The 17,147-nt window shown below is 46.8% G+C and overlaps 1 protein-coding gene across 5 annotated transcripts in view; it reads left to right on the plus strand.

Annotated features, from left to right (window-relative positions):
- Positions 1-17,147, plus strand: part of LOC147104971 (striatin-interacting protein 1 homolog) — a 155,394-nt gene that overhangs the window by 75,378 nt on the left and 62,869 nt on the right. For all 5 annotated transcript variants that reach the window (XM_086010950.1, XM_086010951.1, XM_086010952.1 and 2 more), the window contains 4 exons: positions 2,503-2,685; positions 4,211-4,431; positions 5,162-5,227; positions 15,629-15,692. In XM_086010950.1, the coding sequence (XP_085867076.1) occupies positions 2,503-2,685; positions 4,211-4,431; positions 5,162-5,227; positions 15,629-15,692 (534 nt within the window). The remainder of the gene's footprint in view (positions 1-2,502; positions 2,686-4,210; positions 4,432-5,161; positions 5,228-15,628; positions 15,693-17,147) is intronic.

The raw sequence follows: 17,147 nt of genomic DNA on the forward strand, positions 1-17,147 counted from the left end.
TTTTGGCTCACGCCTGAAGAATGATAACTTGAGCAAGATTTCGGAGGCCTGACAGTGGTTGTTGAACCAAGAACTGGATTAACATTTATAGATTATTAAAATGCTCCAAGAATTTTATAATTTCAAATGTATGAGAGAGTTCACTTTCCTCGAGCTTAAAATTCCCAAGTCAGCACGTCGTGACACAAGGTTCAGTTCGCATTAAAAGTGTTAGGTTAACATTTTACAACAGCAACCAACATGTATTTATATAGCGCCTTTAAAGTAGTAAAACGCCTCAAGGCGCTTCACAAGAGCATTATAAAACAAAAGTTGACACCGGGCCACATAAGGAGTTATTAGAGCAGATGACCAAAAGCTTGGTCAAAGAGGTAGGTTTTAAGGAGCATCTTAAAGGAAAAGAGAGGTAGAGAGATGGAAAGGTTTAGGGAGGGAATTCCAGAGCTTAGAGCCTTAGCAGCTGAAGGCACAGCCATTAATGATTGAGTGATTAGAGTCATAACGGCACAGAAGGAAGCCATTTGGCCCATTGAGTCCGTGCCGGCTCTCTAGAGCAATCCAGTCAGTCCCATTCCCCTGCTCTATCCCCGTAGCCCTGCAAGTTTATTTCCATCAAGTGCCTATCCAGTCTCCCCTTGAAAACATTGAGGCCTAGAAATTCGGTTGTGGGTCCACCAGGGCTTTAGCGCCCGAAATTTTGCGCCGGCGTTAATGCCGCTGCGCCCGACGAAAATTCGGTTGCCCCGGGCCCAGACGGCGGCGGGCGCTAATGGAGGGTTTTTGCGCCTCACTATGGGCGTTCAGTGCAGTTTCCAGGCGCTAATCCCCCGCTGCGGCACCTGAGGCGGTGCGGCAGGCTGGGGTACTGCAGGCCTCCTCCGTCTGTTAAGGAGGAGCTGCCTGCAGCCGACCGCTGGCCGGTCGATTCGCCCGACAAATGAGCCCGGCACCTCGGGGAAGAGCCGGGCTCGCGGGCCACACACATCAGTGCCGCGGGGGGGTGGTGGAGGAGTCCGGGGAGGGAGGTGCGGGCAGGCGGCCGCCGGGAAAGCGGCCGGCCGCCGCTCCACCTTTATGCGCCGGCGCAAAGGTGTGTAACATCCCTTTCAACAATCGTTGGTTGCGGCTGCCACGGGCGAGGCGGCCGCAACTGAATTTGGGCTTGGGGCCGGGTTACCACGGCAACCGGGACGCTGCGCACACCGATGACGTCATCGGTGCCGGCGCAGCGCTACCGGCTAACGCCGATGGGAGGGCCCAACGCAATTTCGTTACCAGCTATAATTCCGGCGCAAGACCCTCTAACGCCTCTAATTGGGCGCTAACCCCACCGAATTTCTAGGCCTGAGTGTCTCAGCATCCACCACTTCTGTCGGCAGTGAATTCCAGGTCCTCGCCACTCGTTGCGTAAAAAGGTTTTTCCTCATATCCCCCTGTATCTCTTGCCCAAAACCTTAAATCTGTGTCCGCTAGTCCTTGTACCATCAACTAGTGGGAACAGCCTAGCCTATCCAAACCCGTCATAATCTTGTACACCTCTTATCAAATCACCCTCAACCTCCTTTGCTCTGAAAATGAAAACAAATCCAGCTTCTCCAACCTGTTCTTGTAGCTAAGATCCCCCATCCCCAGAACCATTCTGGTAAATCTCCTCTGCACCCTCTCAAGGGCCTTCATATCCTTCCTAAAGTGTGGTGACCAGAACTGGACACAATACTCCAGTTGTGGCTTAACCAGCACTTTATAAAGGTTCAGCATAACTTCCCTACTTTTGTACTCAATACCTCTATTTATGAAACCCAAGATTCCATATGCTTTGCTAACCACTCTTTCAATATGTCCTGCCACCTTCAGGGACCTATGCACATTAACTCCCAGATCCCTCTGTCCCTGCACACTCTTTAAAACTGTACCATTAAGTGTATATTGCCTCTCCCTGCCAAAATGCATCACCTCGCACTCCTCTGCACGAAACTCCGTCCGCCCACTCCGCCAGCCCCTCCATGTCCCGTTGCAGTCGATCGGCATCATCCACACCGTTTGCCACACCCCCAAGTTTGGTGTCACTGGCAAACCCAGAAATTCCACTCTGTACTCCAACATCCAGGTCTTTCACACACATCTTAATATCAGAGATGCTCAAGGCCAGAATTGGAGGAGCGCAGATATCTCGGAGGGTTGTGAGGCTGGAGGAGAAAATAGATATAGGGAGGGGTGAGGCCACTTGTTGCGAATTAGGACGTGGGCAACAGGGTTTTGGATGACCTCAAGTTTATGGAGGGTAGCACATGGGAGGCCGGCCAGGAGTGCTTGGAATAGTCTAGAGGTAACAAAGGCATGGATGAGGGTTTCTGCAGCCGATGAGCTGAGGCAGGGCTGGAGTCGGGCAATGTTACAGAGGTGGAAATAGGCGGTCTTATGATGGTGTGGATATGTGGTCGGAAGCACATTTCATTTTAGATGAGACTCCTAATTAGAAATGTTTATTTTGCTTTTTAACAGCTGTCACTGGGAGGCTTTGAAGACTTGCAGGTTCTTAAAGTGAAGAAACGTGAGGCACTTGGTCTCCCACCACTTCCTGAAGACAGCATCAAAGTGATCCGTAACATGAGAGCTGCCTCACCACCGGCATCTGCCTCCGACCTAATAGAACAGCAGCAGAAACGGGCTCGCAGAGAGCACAAGGTGAGGGTGATGTACGTTCACCAAAACAGGTACCATTGATCACTGATGTTGTGGTCATACCATTACTGGCACCAAAGTTTCAGCTCAGCTCTTGACTTTGCACTTTAATTAGCTGATTTGAAACCAGATTGCTTCGTCACAGTAAAGCAACAGCACAGACATATTTCTTGCCTTTTCATTTGTTTTCAAATCTACAGGAAACTTTCGATTTACCGGCACCTAAATAACCGGAAATCTCGGTTAACCGGCAAAATTCAGGAGTAGGTTCAGGTAACTTTTATTACTTGCCTTCCTCCATGTGTTGCTGTGCAAGGGTGTGGCTGCAGCTGTTGCTAAGCTACAGAGACGCTTGCAACTTGTGGCCATTGTTTTGAACCTGTTGCTAAGCAACAGGGTTTGTTGTTTTATACGGAGCTCTCAGCTCCGTATCTTTTACTATAGCTTTCGGTTATCCGGAATTTTTGATGAATCGGCACCACGTCGGTCCCGTCCGTGCCGGATAAAAAGAAGTTTCCTGTAATTGTCAAAAAAACTTCTCGACACGCAAATCTCTTGCTCCTCTACAGTTTCTAGTCTCTCGCCATTTAGAAAATGTTGCAATTTGTCTTTCTTGGATCCAAAGTGGATGACCTCACACTTCCTCACATTGAACTCCATCTGCCACAGTTTTGCCCAATCACTTAATCTGTCAATGTCACTTTGCAACTTCTTGCACCCACCTACGCAACTTAGTGTCATCTGCAAGCTTCAATATACAACTCAATATTCCTTCATCCAAGTCATCAACATATATTTGAAAAGCCGAGGCTCCAGTACAGATCCCTGGGGAACACCACTTGTCGCATTTATTGGATCAACTGTTAGTCAACCTTCTACCTTAAAAGCAAAACTGGAAATCTGAAATTATAACAGAAAATGCTGGAAATACTCAGCAGAGCAGGCACTGCCTCTCCCTCACTCACCCTCCCCGCTCGCCCGTCACCCCACCCACCCCGCTCTGGTCTCCCTAACTCCCCCCGCCCCCACAATGTCGTCTCCACCTCCCGCTCTCTTCCACTCTGCCCCATCCACTCTCGCCCCCTGTAATTACATTTTTTTGTCCATTTCAGCATCTTATTAATCTGCCCCTGCTGCTTCCTTTGGTCCTCCTATTTTAGTATAGTCTACAAATTTGGGAGAGGAAGAGAAGGTGGAGGGGTGGTGGTTGGATTGAGAGAAGGATGATAGAGGGCTGACAATGAGAAGGCGTATTTGTCATATGTAAAGTGGTGAAGGTTTCAAATATCTGGAAACATAAGTTGCAAAGACATTTAGGAGTGAAAAGGGATGTCTGAAGGAAATGTTTTCATCAAATGGTGGTAAAGTCATGGAATAAGTTGATCATTGAAATGTACAGTATAAATGTGAGTTCAGGAGGTAATTTAAATTTTTTTTGGTGAAAAATGAGTGGGAGCATTGGCTGATCCCTTGACAAAGTGCCTTCCTATTCCTAAAAATTCCTTTGTTCTTGTATTTCCCAACATAGGCACTTATGAAGCAGGATAACTTGGATGCTTATAATGAGAAGGACCCGTACAAAACAGACGATCCCCGCGAGGATGATGACGAGAATGACGATAATGATAACTCTATTGAGACGGAAGCATTTTCTTTGGAAAGGGAAGAGGTTTTGCCACCATCAATCCCACACCCAACCTCGGAACGATTATCACTTCCAAAGGGACTGCCTTGGGCACCTAAAGTGAGGTAAGGAGCTTCTGCTAGTTCTTTGTTAAATGGCTCTCACTGTACTACATGTGCATTCTTCATTTATTTGGTTTTTCTGACCATATCGCTATAAATTCCTTTTCAAACGTTAATCGCCTTGCTTAAAATAAAATGGCAGTTTTCTCCCCTTTTCTTTGCACTCTGGAAATCCTGGTTATGCTGGTTCTTCCCCTGGTTGTCACGCTCCTATATCTTGCACAAGTGACCTTGTTTCATATGCGAACCTGGACACTAAGGCCAGGGTTTTCCACTTTGGCACTTGCCAGCCTGTGATTTTCCTTCCATTAAAATGAATGTGGGAGGGGGAGGGACACCACAGCTGGCAAGCGCAGAAACCCCAGTCTGATTATCAACAGGCTATTCAGCTGTGAAGGGAATCGCCTCCAAGCATGATCCTGCCCTCACTGACATCTGCACATAGAGGGGATCAGCAGATAGTGATCAGGAGCAGAAACCTGAGCTCATCTCGTCCCCTCTTGGAACAGTGCAGTGTAAAGCTGCTTGGAACATTGCGAGTTGGAGATGATGGAGGATCCAGAAAATAAAATTGTGGATATTTACCAAAATAGAAGCAATAAGTTGTAATTTTTGCTAACTGAAGTCTTCAAGTAGAATCTTGAATTGTTTTAATTTTGTAAAGTTTATGCCAAAATTCTCAGCATGCTTTTGTTAGTTTCCCCGTGATGATAAAGAACTTTTCTCTCCACAGGGAAAAAGACATTGAAACTTTTCTAGAATTCAGCAGGAGTAAATTCATCGGTTATACTTTAGGAAAGTGAGTATCCACTTCTATTGTCCTGTTGGGAATCATTCCTTTTGGTTTTCAGTGGGTTTAAGTTTTATAAGACAGAAATACATTTTACCTGGCAGTTAATAAAATAAATAGTTGCTATAGTTACACTGCAGTGATTGGGCTCATGTCCTTCTGTCCCACTTATTTCTAGCAGTGTTCCTTGAGACCTGTGTCTTTGACCAGGTGCTTGAGCCTTCTACTCCTCACTGCCTGTACATGAAAGGTGTTCTATAACTTTTTTTTTACCTCATTAATATTTATATTATACGATTTAAAAATGTTTTGTGCTCATGAAGATAAGGGTGGTAAGGTTTGTTAAACAAAGCACTTCCCATTTCAGGCACCCAGTATCAGAATCGAGCACTCAAGTCAGTTATAGAACGATTAGATACAAAGTAAAGTTTCTTCTACTCTGCCTCAAAAATATGCCTAATCCCCACCCCACTCTAAAAAGAGCACTCCATACTGCGCCATTGTGGTTATTTTTTTCCCACTCGCATCAATCCCTCTTGGGCCGTGTAAGAAAGCTGGGTTTTGATTCCCTGAGGAACCAGACGGATCCTTAACACCTCCTTTAACTCCTCACCAAGGAACCATCTGAGGTTCTACTTGCCATCGTAGGGCTCGGGATGAATGATGTCTGAATCGGCTCGCCAAACTGTCTTACATTTAACCCAGTTCAGATCAAAATTTATTTAAGTTGCTAACCTTTGGTTAGGTTATCCTCAAGCTACTGAATGAATGAAATAACTCTTCCTTTCCAAATCATCAAAGAAGAAGCCAGATCACAAGTCATGCACTGTACGCTATTTATTGGTTACAAGTAACAACTTAAGTTCAAGTTCATTCCTTAATAGACTGAGTTCCTTAATAAAACAATTAGCAAAGATTATATAGATGTGGTGTATGTACCTTTAAGAGGAACTATGTTTTTTTTGAAGCCCCTGTGTACTGTAGTACCGGTAGTGACCACTCGGGTATATAAGCCTGTATAGCGTCTTGTATAGTTTTAGTTCACCTCCAGACTTTGTTCAGTAAACACTTGTTAAATCAACTCCTGCATTCCGTGTCTCCATTAACACACGGATACAACAATAGGCAATTCAGTGTAGCACTGTAAATCAGCAGCAGAGGCTGAACATTAACTATAGAAGCAACCAGAGGTTATAAATTAGTGAGATTGCTTTGAGAAATTCCTTATAGATAGATGACAAGTTAACAGATTGGAATAGACAGTCTGTCAAATAGCTCATGTTAATCAGAAATGTAGACAACATCCAAAACTTACACAACCTCACTCTCACGAGCGGTGTGGTTGAGACAATCTCCTTCCTTCCCTGGGACACAGGCGTTAGCATCTGGAGTGTTAAGTCGATGAATCCTTTCATTTGGATCTTTGGTCCAAACTGAACACTACTTACTCATGAGTGACAATATCTCAGTTGACTTCTAACCTCTGACACTCTATCCTTAAAGGTACCTTGTACTGGTAAGGATATCTCTTATAGCTGCTAGGTAAATGTTCTCACAACAAAAATAGAAGAAATAGATGTTGACTTCTAGTTGATATACACTGTAGAAAGATTTTCTACACTTTTCAAAATCATGCCATTTACAGTATACGGTCTTTGCTGATTAGTCCTCCCAAAGTGCATCACTTCACACTTCCCTTGGGGAGCACCACTGCAAAACCACCTCCCAGTGTGATCACCACCCTTTGCTTCCTGTCACTGAGCCAATTCAGTATCCATACTGCTACTTTCCCCTTAATTCCATGGGCTTCCATCTTTTTAACAAGTATCCTGCGTGGCACTTTGTCAAATGCCTTCCAAAAGTCCATATATGCAGTATCTACTGCACTACATTGATCAGCCTTCTCTGTTACCTCATCAAAGAATTCAATCAGGTTAGACACAATTTACCTTTAGCAAATCCAAGCTGGCTCGCCTTGATTAACCCATGACTTTCCAAATGAAAGTTTTTGTCCCTGATCATGGTTTCCAATAACTCCCCCACCACCAATGTCAGGCTAACTGGCCTCAGATCAATGGATAAATCATGAATTAATAAAACTACATCAATCCTTTCTAACAGGTGTAGTGTCCTGCTTCCATGTAACTTAATTGCTTAGCCTTAACATCATCCTTAATATAATATAAATATAAATCATTGTTTTTATGCTCTTTCTCTTTATCCCTCTTTACAAGAGTGCATAATAGTCTTTGCGAATCTGTGATCATTCATTCAGGGGCAAAAGAAGAGTGGTGTTAGAGTTTTTTGAGGTTGTTGCTAGCAGAATAGATAAGGGGGAACCAGTGGATGTGGTGTATTTGGATTTTCAAGAGGTTATTAAACAAAATTAGGGCTCATAGGATTGGGGGTAATATACTAGCATGGATTAAGGATTGGTTAACGGACAGAAAACAGAGAGTAGGAATAAACCGGTCATTTTTGGGTTGGCAGGCTGTAACTAGTGGGGTACCGCAAGGATCAGTGCTTGGGCCTCAGCTATTCACAATCTACATCAATGATTTGGATGAGGGGACCAAATGTAATATATCCAAGTTTGCTGATGATACAAAGCTGGGTGGGAATGTAAGTTCTGAGGAGGATGCAAGGAGGCTTCAAGGAGATATAGACAGGCTAAGTGAGTGGGCAAGAACATGGCAAATGGAATATAATGTGGAGACGTGAAGTTATCCACTTTGGTAGGAAAAACAGAACAGCAGTGTATTTTTTAAATGGTGAGAGATTGGGAAATGTTGGTGTTCAGGGGGTCCTGGGTGTCCTTGTACATGAATCACTGAAAGTTAACATGCAGGTAAAGCAAGCAATTAGGAAAGCAAATGGTATGTTGGCCTTTATTACAAGAGGATTTGAGTATAAGAGTAAAGGGCCTAGAAATTCAGTGGGCTGCGCCACCCATTAGCGCCTTAAGAGGGCGCTAAGTGGGTCAGAAGCCACTGGCCACGCCTCCCGCTAAATTCAGCGTGACGCTAATGGCGGCTCTAGCCGTTAGCGCTGCGCCGCTACCGATGACTTCATTGGTGTGCGCAGCGACCCGCTAACGCCCCGATCGCGATATTTAGATGCGCCCCCTGCTTTAACGCCGGGCGCTATTTGCGACCGCTTCTGGGGGGCCTACCTGCGGCGGCAGAGGCGCTAATTAAAGGAGAGGTGCGGGGCGGCCATTTTTTTTGCTGGCCGCCTGCCAGCACCTCTCCGCGCTGCCGTCCCCGGCCTCCTGAGCCCCGCCCGCGGAGTGCTGACTGCGTTCCAAGAGCCCGGCACTTCTCCTCGGTGCCGGGCTCTTTTGCCGGCACTCGCGATCCTCGATTGCGCGCACAAGGTCCCTCCCCTTTAAGAAGGGGAGGAAGGCCTGCAGTACCGCAGCGCGCCATGCCGCAGCGTGTGGCGCTGTGGCACGTTGCGCAGCGATATTCAGCTGCAGCGCTCCAAGAGGGATGCGGGGCGCCTTCCTCTGGGGCGCGCAAACTGAATTTCCGGCGGGCGACCGCGACTGCTTCCGGGGCACTACTTTTAGCGCCCTGGCGAGGCTGGCGCCCCGAACGGGGCTATAGTGAATTTCTAGGCCAAGACGTCTTACTGTAATTATATTGGGCCCTGGTGAGACCACACCTGGAGTATTGTGTACAGTTTTGGTCTCCTTACCTAAGGAAGAATATACTTGCCATAGAGGGAGTGCAATGAAGGTTCACCAGACTGATTTCTGGGATGAGGGGGATTGTCCTATGAGGAGAGATTGAGTACACTAGGCCTATATTCTCTTGAGCTTAGAAGAATGAGAGGTGATCTCATTGAATCATGCAAAATTCTTACAGGACTTAACAGGGTAGATGCAGGGAGGATGTTTCCCCCTGGCTGGGGAGTCTAGAATCAGGGGTCACAGTCTGTGCTGTCTCAATCCAGTTCCTAGTGAATATGGGCTGCTGTATTGTCAGGATCTCTAACGCTCTACCTGAAAAGGTGGTCAAAGCTTATTGCATAAATAAGTCACCATATTATAAAAATGATAGAGGCTCTGGAGAGGGTGCAGAGAAGATTTACAAGGATGATACCAGAAATGCGAGGGTATACCTATCAGGAAAGGATGAACAGGCTGGGTCTCTTTTCGCTTGGAAAAAAAAAGAAGGCTGAGGGGTGACCTAATAGAGATCTTTAAAATTATGAAAGGTTTTGATAGAATGGATACAGAGAGAATGTTTCCACTTGTGGGGAAGAGCAAAACTAGAGGCCATCAATATAAGATAGTCACCAAGAAATCCAACAGGGAATTCAGAAGGAACTTCTTTACCCAGAGAGTGGTGAGAATGTGGATGTGGTTGAAGCCAACATATAGATGCATTTAAGGGGAGGCTAGACAAGCACATGAGGGAGAAGGGAATAGAGGGATATGCTGATAGATTTAGATGAGGAAAGACAGGAGGAGGCTCGAGTGGAGCATAAACGCCGGCATGGACTGGTTGGGCTAAATGGCCTGTTTCTGTGCTGTATATCCTGTGTAATCCTATGTAATTTTAAAAGGTAGTTGGACAGGTACTTGAGGATGAGGAACTTACAGGGTTACGGACAAAAGCGGGGTTGTGGGACTAAGCACGATTGCTCTTTCAAAGAGCCAGCACAGGCACGTCAGGCCAAATGACCTCTTTCTGTGCTGTAGGTATCTATGATGAAAATTATCTGCCTCATCAGCTCTTTCTGAAGAGCAGCAGAAGAGTTGCATTATAGTAATTACATAGGGCTGGATTTTACGAACCTCGGCGGGTCCGTGGCGGGCGATGTCGGTGGCAGGTCCCGACCCCGCTGCTGTCTCCATCCTGGCCTCTGAAATGAATTTCCCCTGATTGGGCTTGTTAAGTCTGCCCAGCGCGTTTCCCGGCCAATTAGAGGAAACGGGTCTGGTGACATAATTTGATGACGTGTCATCAGCCCGTTTCCTTAAAGAAGCCAGGGCCAACTTTATTTTGACATTTGTGCAGTCAGTGTTCTACAGCATTGAGGTGCTGCAAACACGGACAAGCACTGCACAGAGATGCAGGGCTGCACCCAGGCTCTCCCATGACTCCCTCCATATACTTATGGAGGGAGTCACAGCACACAGGGAGGTCCTCTTCACTTCCCATAGGCGGAAGAGACCTCTCTAGGATATCAACACAGCCTGGTTGCACATTGCAAAGGAGGGCACAAGCAGGGATGTGGTCAGGAGGACCTGAGTGCAGTGCCACAAACGTTTCAATGATCTCAATAGATCACGAGATGTTAGTACAAAGCCACAGTCAACCTCATCCTGCTGTGCCTCTCATTACATCCCCATCACTCTGCCTTCCCTACCCTACTCTTGCACATCCTTACTCAAACCAACTTACCTTGCACCTCCACCCATCCCCCTCCAACTACATTATCACATCCCCATCTCACTAGCCACCCCTCGCACTCACCCTCAAGCTAGTGCAATCGTACCAACTAACAACACACAAGGGTAGGCACTTGGATGTTTTTTGCAATGTTCATGTAAAGTTTCTGTTAGTGAGGTAATGGAGACTTGTGTAAAGACTTGCAGCACCCTGAATCTGTAGTGGAAATGCAGTTTAGAGAAGCTAGTGGTTAAGGGAATATTTCTCAATCAGCTGGAAGCTTTGACTTGACATTTGAAGCTGTCGACTCATCAGCTGATTGAATGGCCACTGACCTCCCGCCTCAGCTTCATAGATGAGGTCTAGGCACAGCGGGAAACCGGTGGGCGACCTGTCAAATCCAAAAAGCTGACAAAAAACCATTGATAAATGGCTGTAAACAAGCCACGAATGATTTTAATTGCCTCCCCCGCCGCTGCGTGTCGGGTCTGCTCGGCACTGCATTTGGGTAAAGGTGCGTGCTGGCGGATTCACAACAGGGTTCTGACCCACTGAGGGGAAAAAACAGTCCCACCCAACCCGCCACCGATCGCGCCCGCTAACCCCCCACAAAATCCAGCCCATTGCAGCACAGAAACAAGCCATCTGGCCCATGCAGGTATTTATGCTCCACACGAGCCTCCTCCCACCCTACTTCATCTCGCCCCATCATCATACCCTTCTATTCCTTTCTCCCTCATATACTTATTAAATGCATCTCTGCTATTCACCCCAACCACTCCATGTGGTAGCGAGTTCCACATTCTCACCACTCTCTGGGTAAAGAAGTGTCTCCTGAACTCCTTATTTGATTTATTAATGACTATCTAATAACCTTTAGTTTTGGTCTTTCCCACAAGTGGAAAAAACTTCTCTATGTCTACCCTATCAAACTAATGAGTAAGGTTAGAGCATGACAAGTCAGGGTACAAGTAGCTGAATGGATAGCTGGCTGCAAACGGAGAGTAGGGAAAAAGAGTAGTGCCTTAGGGTGGCAGGAGGTAGAAAGTGGGGTGCCACAAGGATCAGTGCTGGGACCACTGTTGTTCACAATTTATATTAATGATTTAGACTTTAGAATCAAAAACACAGGGGTCGATTTCCTGGCAGCCGTCGGGCGGCTTTTCATGCGGCCGGGGGCCGAAAATCGGCGAAAAAGCGGGTCGGGACCCCCCCCCCCCCCCGCCTGATTCCCCGCCCCGTCCGACTTTCGGACCACCGCTTCCTCGCGACCAACTTCAGTCCCGGCCGCCGCTGGCGGGACTGGTCGTCTGAGCACTAATCAGCAATTATCAGCTTGTTGAGGCAGATTTTCCGGGGCCGTTGCAACTTTGGGGCTTTCCCCATCTGAAACACGCCTGCGGGGAACTCCGCTGCTGAGAACTGGCGTGAAGCTTGCCGGCTTGCTAGCTGTCAGCTGCAGGTCAATCGGAGAAGCTGCGATTTAAAGGGACAGCACTTGTATGTTGAAGGACCTTGTTGTTGCAGGTTTGGGGCTACTTCTTCAAGGCTTAGGCACAGCTGTGGAAGGTTGGAGCCTCACACACTTCTCCAATGCGATCTCCTGGGAAGCCCCTCTCGCCACCCTCACTCAGCGCTTCCTCAGCGGAGGCATCTACGAGAAGCATGGGACGCCTTATTTTCCTTCCCTTCTTGCCATTAGAGGATCTCCAGCAGCAGAGGCGGCAGCCGCAGAACCAGGAACAGCAGGATGAGCACCAGGAGCACCAGGCTGCTGCTCACTCACCTGAAGCTGCACAGGCCAGAAGGGGCCAGCGCTTGGAAGTAGCTTGAGAGCACCTTGCTGCGCTTTAGGGGGCCAGTGGGACCCGTTTCTGCACTGGCAGTCCTACTCAGAAGGACTTCCATGAAGATCTGGTTTCTCTGTTCAACAGATGGCCAACGCTCCTCAAGAGATGTCATTCTCTTATGAGCACTCACCATGTTTTCCGTACCCTGGCGAGTTATCTCCTCCATGGAGGTTGCCAACCTTTCCATGGTGATGCGTTCATGCACCAATGACTCCACAAAGGCTCTGCTCATGGTCGCTATGGACTCCTCCATTCGCTCCACACTTGCAGCGACCCTGGAGACAAAACCTGCCAGAGACTCCTGCATCTGTGCATGGAGATCCATCACCTCTTCTCTTGCGGATGGACCCAGAGGCAGAGGGTCGACATGCAGCACAGCTGAGCTGAGCTGGCAGAGTCCTGCGCCTTCCGACGAGGACTCTCCACTGCTGTCCCTGTCTCCAGAATCTGCTGAGGCTCACTTGTGAGCTGTGAAACACCAGGTGACAACACTACTCTGTGTCCGGAAGATCCCCCCGAGGTGTGACTGTCTGCGCTGGTGCTGGGTGCGCTTACTTCTGCTGACGCTGCGCCCTCAGAGGTTAGAGCTTCCTCTGAGGAGTCTGGCTGCACAGCCTCTTCCTCCTCCACAGCGAGGATGGGGGCTCTGGATGGTACTGTGGGGGAGTAAAGGAAGGAGTTAGAGATGTAATGCCAAGGTTCTTCTGGTGACTCCCGGTGAGTTGACATCTGCTGACACCTGCATCCATGCAGCATTGGTCTCAGTGGGAGGCCTCTTCCTCCCTGACCTAGGGAAGAGGACCTCCCTGTGGGCCCTATCCCCATCCAATAATGCCTGCAGTGAAGCCTCGTTGAATTTGGAGGCAGCTCGGGGTCTGGCACTGCCCACAGCTGCTGCAGGCTCCTCTGCCATCCTGTATGGTTCGTTTGGAAACCTTCAGAGGATGCAGTGCTTGCTATGGACCTTGAAAGCACCACGAATGATGACATCATACTGTGGGGATTTCTGACTCGAATTGGACAATTAGCAAGGCTTCCCACATGCTGGGAATTAATTGGCCACTTGAGGGAAAATTGCGTGGAGCTGGCTGACACTTTTTTAATGTGTGTCAGAAACCCCACATTCGGGGAAACCCGACCATTTCCCACACAAGCCGAAAATCGGGGCCACAATTTCTAAATTTGCGGACAACACCAAATTGGGGCGTATACAGGAAACTTTGTGATATCTGGCACCGACGGGACCGAGCTGTTGCCGTCCCATCAGAACTGCCGGACAAACCAGTGCTAATGTTGAAACATACGGAGATTTTCAGCTCCGTGTGAATCAACAAACCCTGTTGCTTAGCAACAGCTTCAAAACAGTTGGCTGCAGCTTAAAAGCGTCTCTAGCTGAAGCTGTTGCTTAGCTACAGACCTTGCAGAGCCTGACTGGGGGGAAAAAAAAGCAACGAGAAGTAAAAAAAAACTTATAGGAAACGGCTCCTGAATTTTGCCGGTAGATAGAGCTTTCCGGACTTTTAACCTCCGGATAAACCAGTTTCCTGTAGTCAATACTGAGGAGGACGGCAACAAATTACAAGAAGCCATTAATACATTTGCAGAATGGGCATATAATTGGCAAATGAATTTCAACACAAGTGTGAGGTATTATATTTTGGTAAGAAAAATAACGAGGTCACATGTTACTTGGAAAATAAGAACCTAAATGGGGTAGAGGAGCAAAGGGATCTGGGAATACAAATACACCAATCACTAAAAGTAGCGACGCAGGTTAATAAGGCCATAAAAAAAGCAAACCAAGCACTAGGGTTTATTTCTAAAGGGATAGAATTGAAAAGTAGAGAAGTTATGTTAATCTTGTATCGAACCTTGGTTAGACCACACTTGGAGTACTGTGTACAGTTTTGGTTGCCATATTATAAAAAGGATATAGAGGCAATGGAGAGGGTGCAAAAAAGATTTTAAAAGATGATACCAGAAATATGAGGGTATACCTATAAGGAAAGGATGAACAAAGACTGGGTCTCTTTTCTCTTGGAAAGAGAAGGCTGAGGGGTGACCTAATAGAAGTCTTTAAAATTATGAAAGGTTTTGATACACAAGTGTGTTCCAAAAACTAGAGGCCATCAATATAAGATAGTCACCAAGAAATCATTTGGGGAATTCAGATGGAACCTCTTTACCCAGAGTGGTGAGAATTTGGAACTCGCTACCACAGTGAGTGGTTGAGGCGAATAGTATGGATGCATTTAAGGGGAGGCTAGATAAGCATATGAGGGAGAAGGGAATAGAGGGTTATGTTGATAGTTAGATGAGGAAGGATGGGAGGAGGTTTGAGTGGAGCATAAATGTCAGCATGGCCTGTTGCTGTGCTGTATATTCTATGTAACTTCTTCATAATTTTGAAGGCTGTTCAGCTTTAAAATGTTGCTCAGCTGCAGATTCCTGTAGCTCAGATCTCTCTCAGCTGGGTAGCCAGATGAAGCCAGAACTGATGAGTCTCATTAGAGTGTGCAGAAATACCCATTTTTCCTGGGTCTTGGTGCCTCTGACCAGTGTAACTATGTCTGTGCTGCTCCGTAATGCGAGCTAAATACAACCCTCAATAATAGCAACATGTGTGTGCCCCCATCTGAAGTTTTCTGCTTCATGACATCACCAGTTGATGATGGCATCGGGCATTTGCGGAATCCCAGTTTGTCATCGATTCAGAGACTGACACTTGTAAACCAACCTATAATCGAAACGGCCCAATATGTTTCCTATCACTGCTCATAAGATGAAGATTTTTGTCCCTCTGAGGTGTTCAGTCTGAGGCAGTAGCTGAGAAACCAGCAAATGTGAGAATGGTCAACCTTTTAAAATCAAACTAAGATGCTTCTTCTCTCAACCAAACAGGCTTTTAACAAATCTTTTTAAATGTGCCACATTTCAGAACTGATTGAACAGTAAGAATAAAAACAGACAATGTTGGAAATGCACAGCAGTTCCTTCATGTGAAAATGGGAAAGATAATTAACATTTCGAGTAGAGATCCTTCATGAGAAAGGGGTCTGTGGACCGCGACTAATTTCATGAGAAATGCATTAGAAAGTTTCAGGCATGCTTGCAACGACAGCTGAATCTGTTAAACTTACTCTGTTTTGTCTTTGCAGCGACACTGATACCATTGTTGGATTACCACGGCCCATCCATGAAAGTATCAAAACCCTTAAACAGGTAGGCGGGGGAGATCCAACTTTAACCTGTCCAACGGGAACATTTCCTCTGCAAAATCGTAAATGTTTTTATAGAACTTGTTAACCATTTTGATACAAAAAGTGATCAGAGGAAACAGTCTCCAGATGAATTGCTTTTTTCCCTCCATATTCTCCCGATACTCTTTGTGTATCCAGGTACAGTAACTTGCCCAAGTGGCCATTCTGATTGTTAAACCCAACTGGTTCACTAATTTCTTTTAGGGAAGGAAACCTGCTGTCCTTGCTCCGTCTAGCTTTTACGTGACTCTAGTCCCCCACCAACGTGGTTGACTCTTAATTGCCCTTTTAAGTGGCCCAGCAAGCCACTCGGTTGTATCAAACCGCTACGTAGAATAAGAATAAAACCAGACAGACCACTTGGCTGCGACCTAGGCATCTAATTAGGCACGGCGGAGGCAAACCCAACCCAGTCGACCCTGCAAAGTCCTTCTTACTAATATCTGAGGGCTGGGGCTGAAGTTGGGAGAGCTGTCCCACAAACTAGCCAAGCAACAGCCTGACACAGTTATACTCACATCCAGTCGTGAATGCTGTTGTCAATTAAGCAAGTAATGGGAGGAGGTCCATGAACATCCCCATCTTTAATGATGGCGGAGCCCAGCACCTGAGTGCAAAAGACGAGGCTGAAAAGTTCACAACCATCTTCAGCCAGAAGTACCGAGTGGATGATCCTTCTTGGCCTCCTCTTGAGGTCCCCACCATCACAGGTGACAGTCTTCAACCAATTCGATTCACTCCATGTGACATCCAGAAACAGCTGAACGCACTAGATAAAAGAAAAAGAAAGACTTGCATTTATATAGCACCTTTCACGACCACCGGACATCTCAAAGCGCTTTACAGTCAATGATGTACTTTTGAAGTGGAGTCACTGTTGCAATATGGGAAACGCGGCAGCCAATTTGCGCTCAGCAAGTTCCCACAAACAGCAATGTGATAATGACCAGATGATCTGTTTTTGTTATGTTGGTTGAGGGATAAATATTGGCCAGGACATTGGGGATAACTCCCCTACAGCAAAGGCTATGGGCCCCGACAACATCCCAGCTGTAGTGCTGAAGACCTGTGCTCCAGGACTGATCGCATCTCTAGCCAAGCTGTTCCAGTACAGCTGGCATCTACTCGACAAAGTGGAAAATTGCCCAGGTATGTCCTGTCCACAAAAAGCAGGACAAATCCAACCCAGTTAATTACCGCCCTATCCTTCTCCCAATCATCCGCAAAGTGATAGGAGTCTTCAACAGTGCTATCAAGTGGCACTTACTCACCAATAACCTGCTTACCGATGTTCAGTTTGGATTCCGCCAAGACCACTCTGCTCCAGACCTCATTACAGCCTTGGTCCAAACATGTACACGAGCTAAATTCCAGAGATGAGGTGAGAGTGAATGCCCCTTGACATCAAGGCAGCATT

The sequence above is a fragment of the Somniosus microcephalus genome, chromosome 18 (genome assembly GCF_052327205.1).
Source record: "Somniosus microcephalus isolate GS21.2 chromosome 18, FLI_Smic_1.0, whole genome shotgun sequence".
Lineage (NCBI taxonomy): Eukaryota > Metazoa > Chordata > Chondrichthyes > Squaliformes > Somniosidae > Somniosus > Somniosus microcephalus.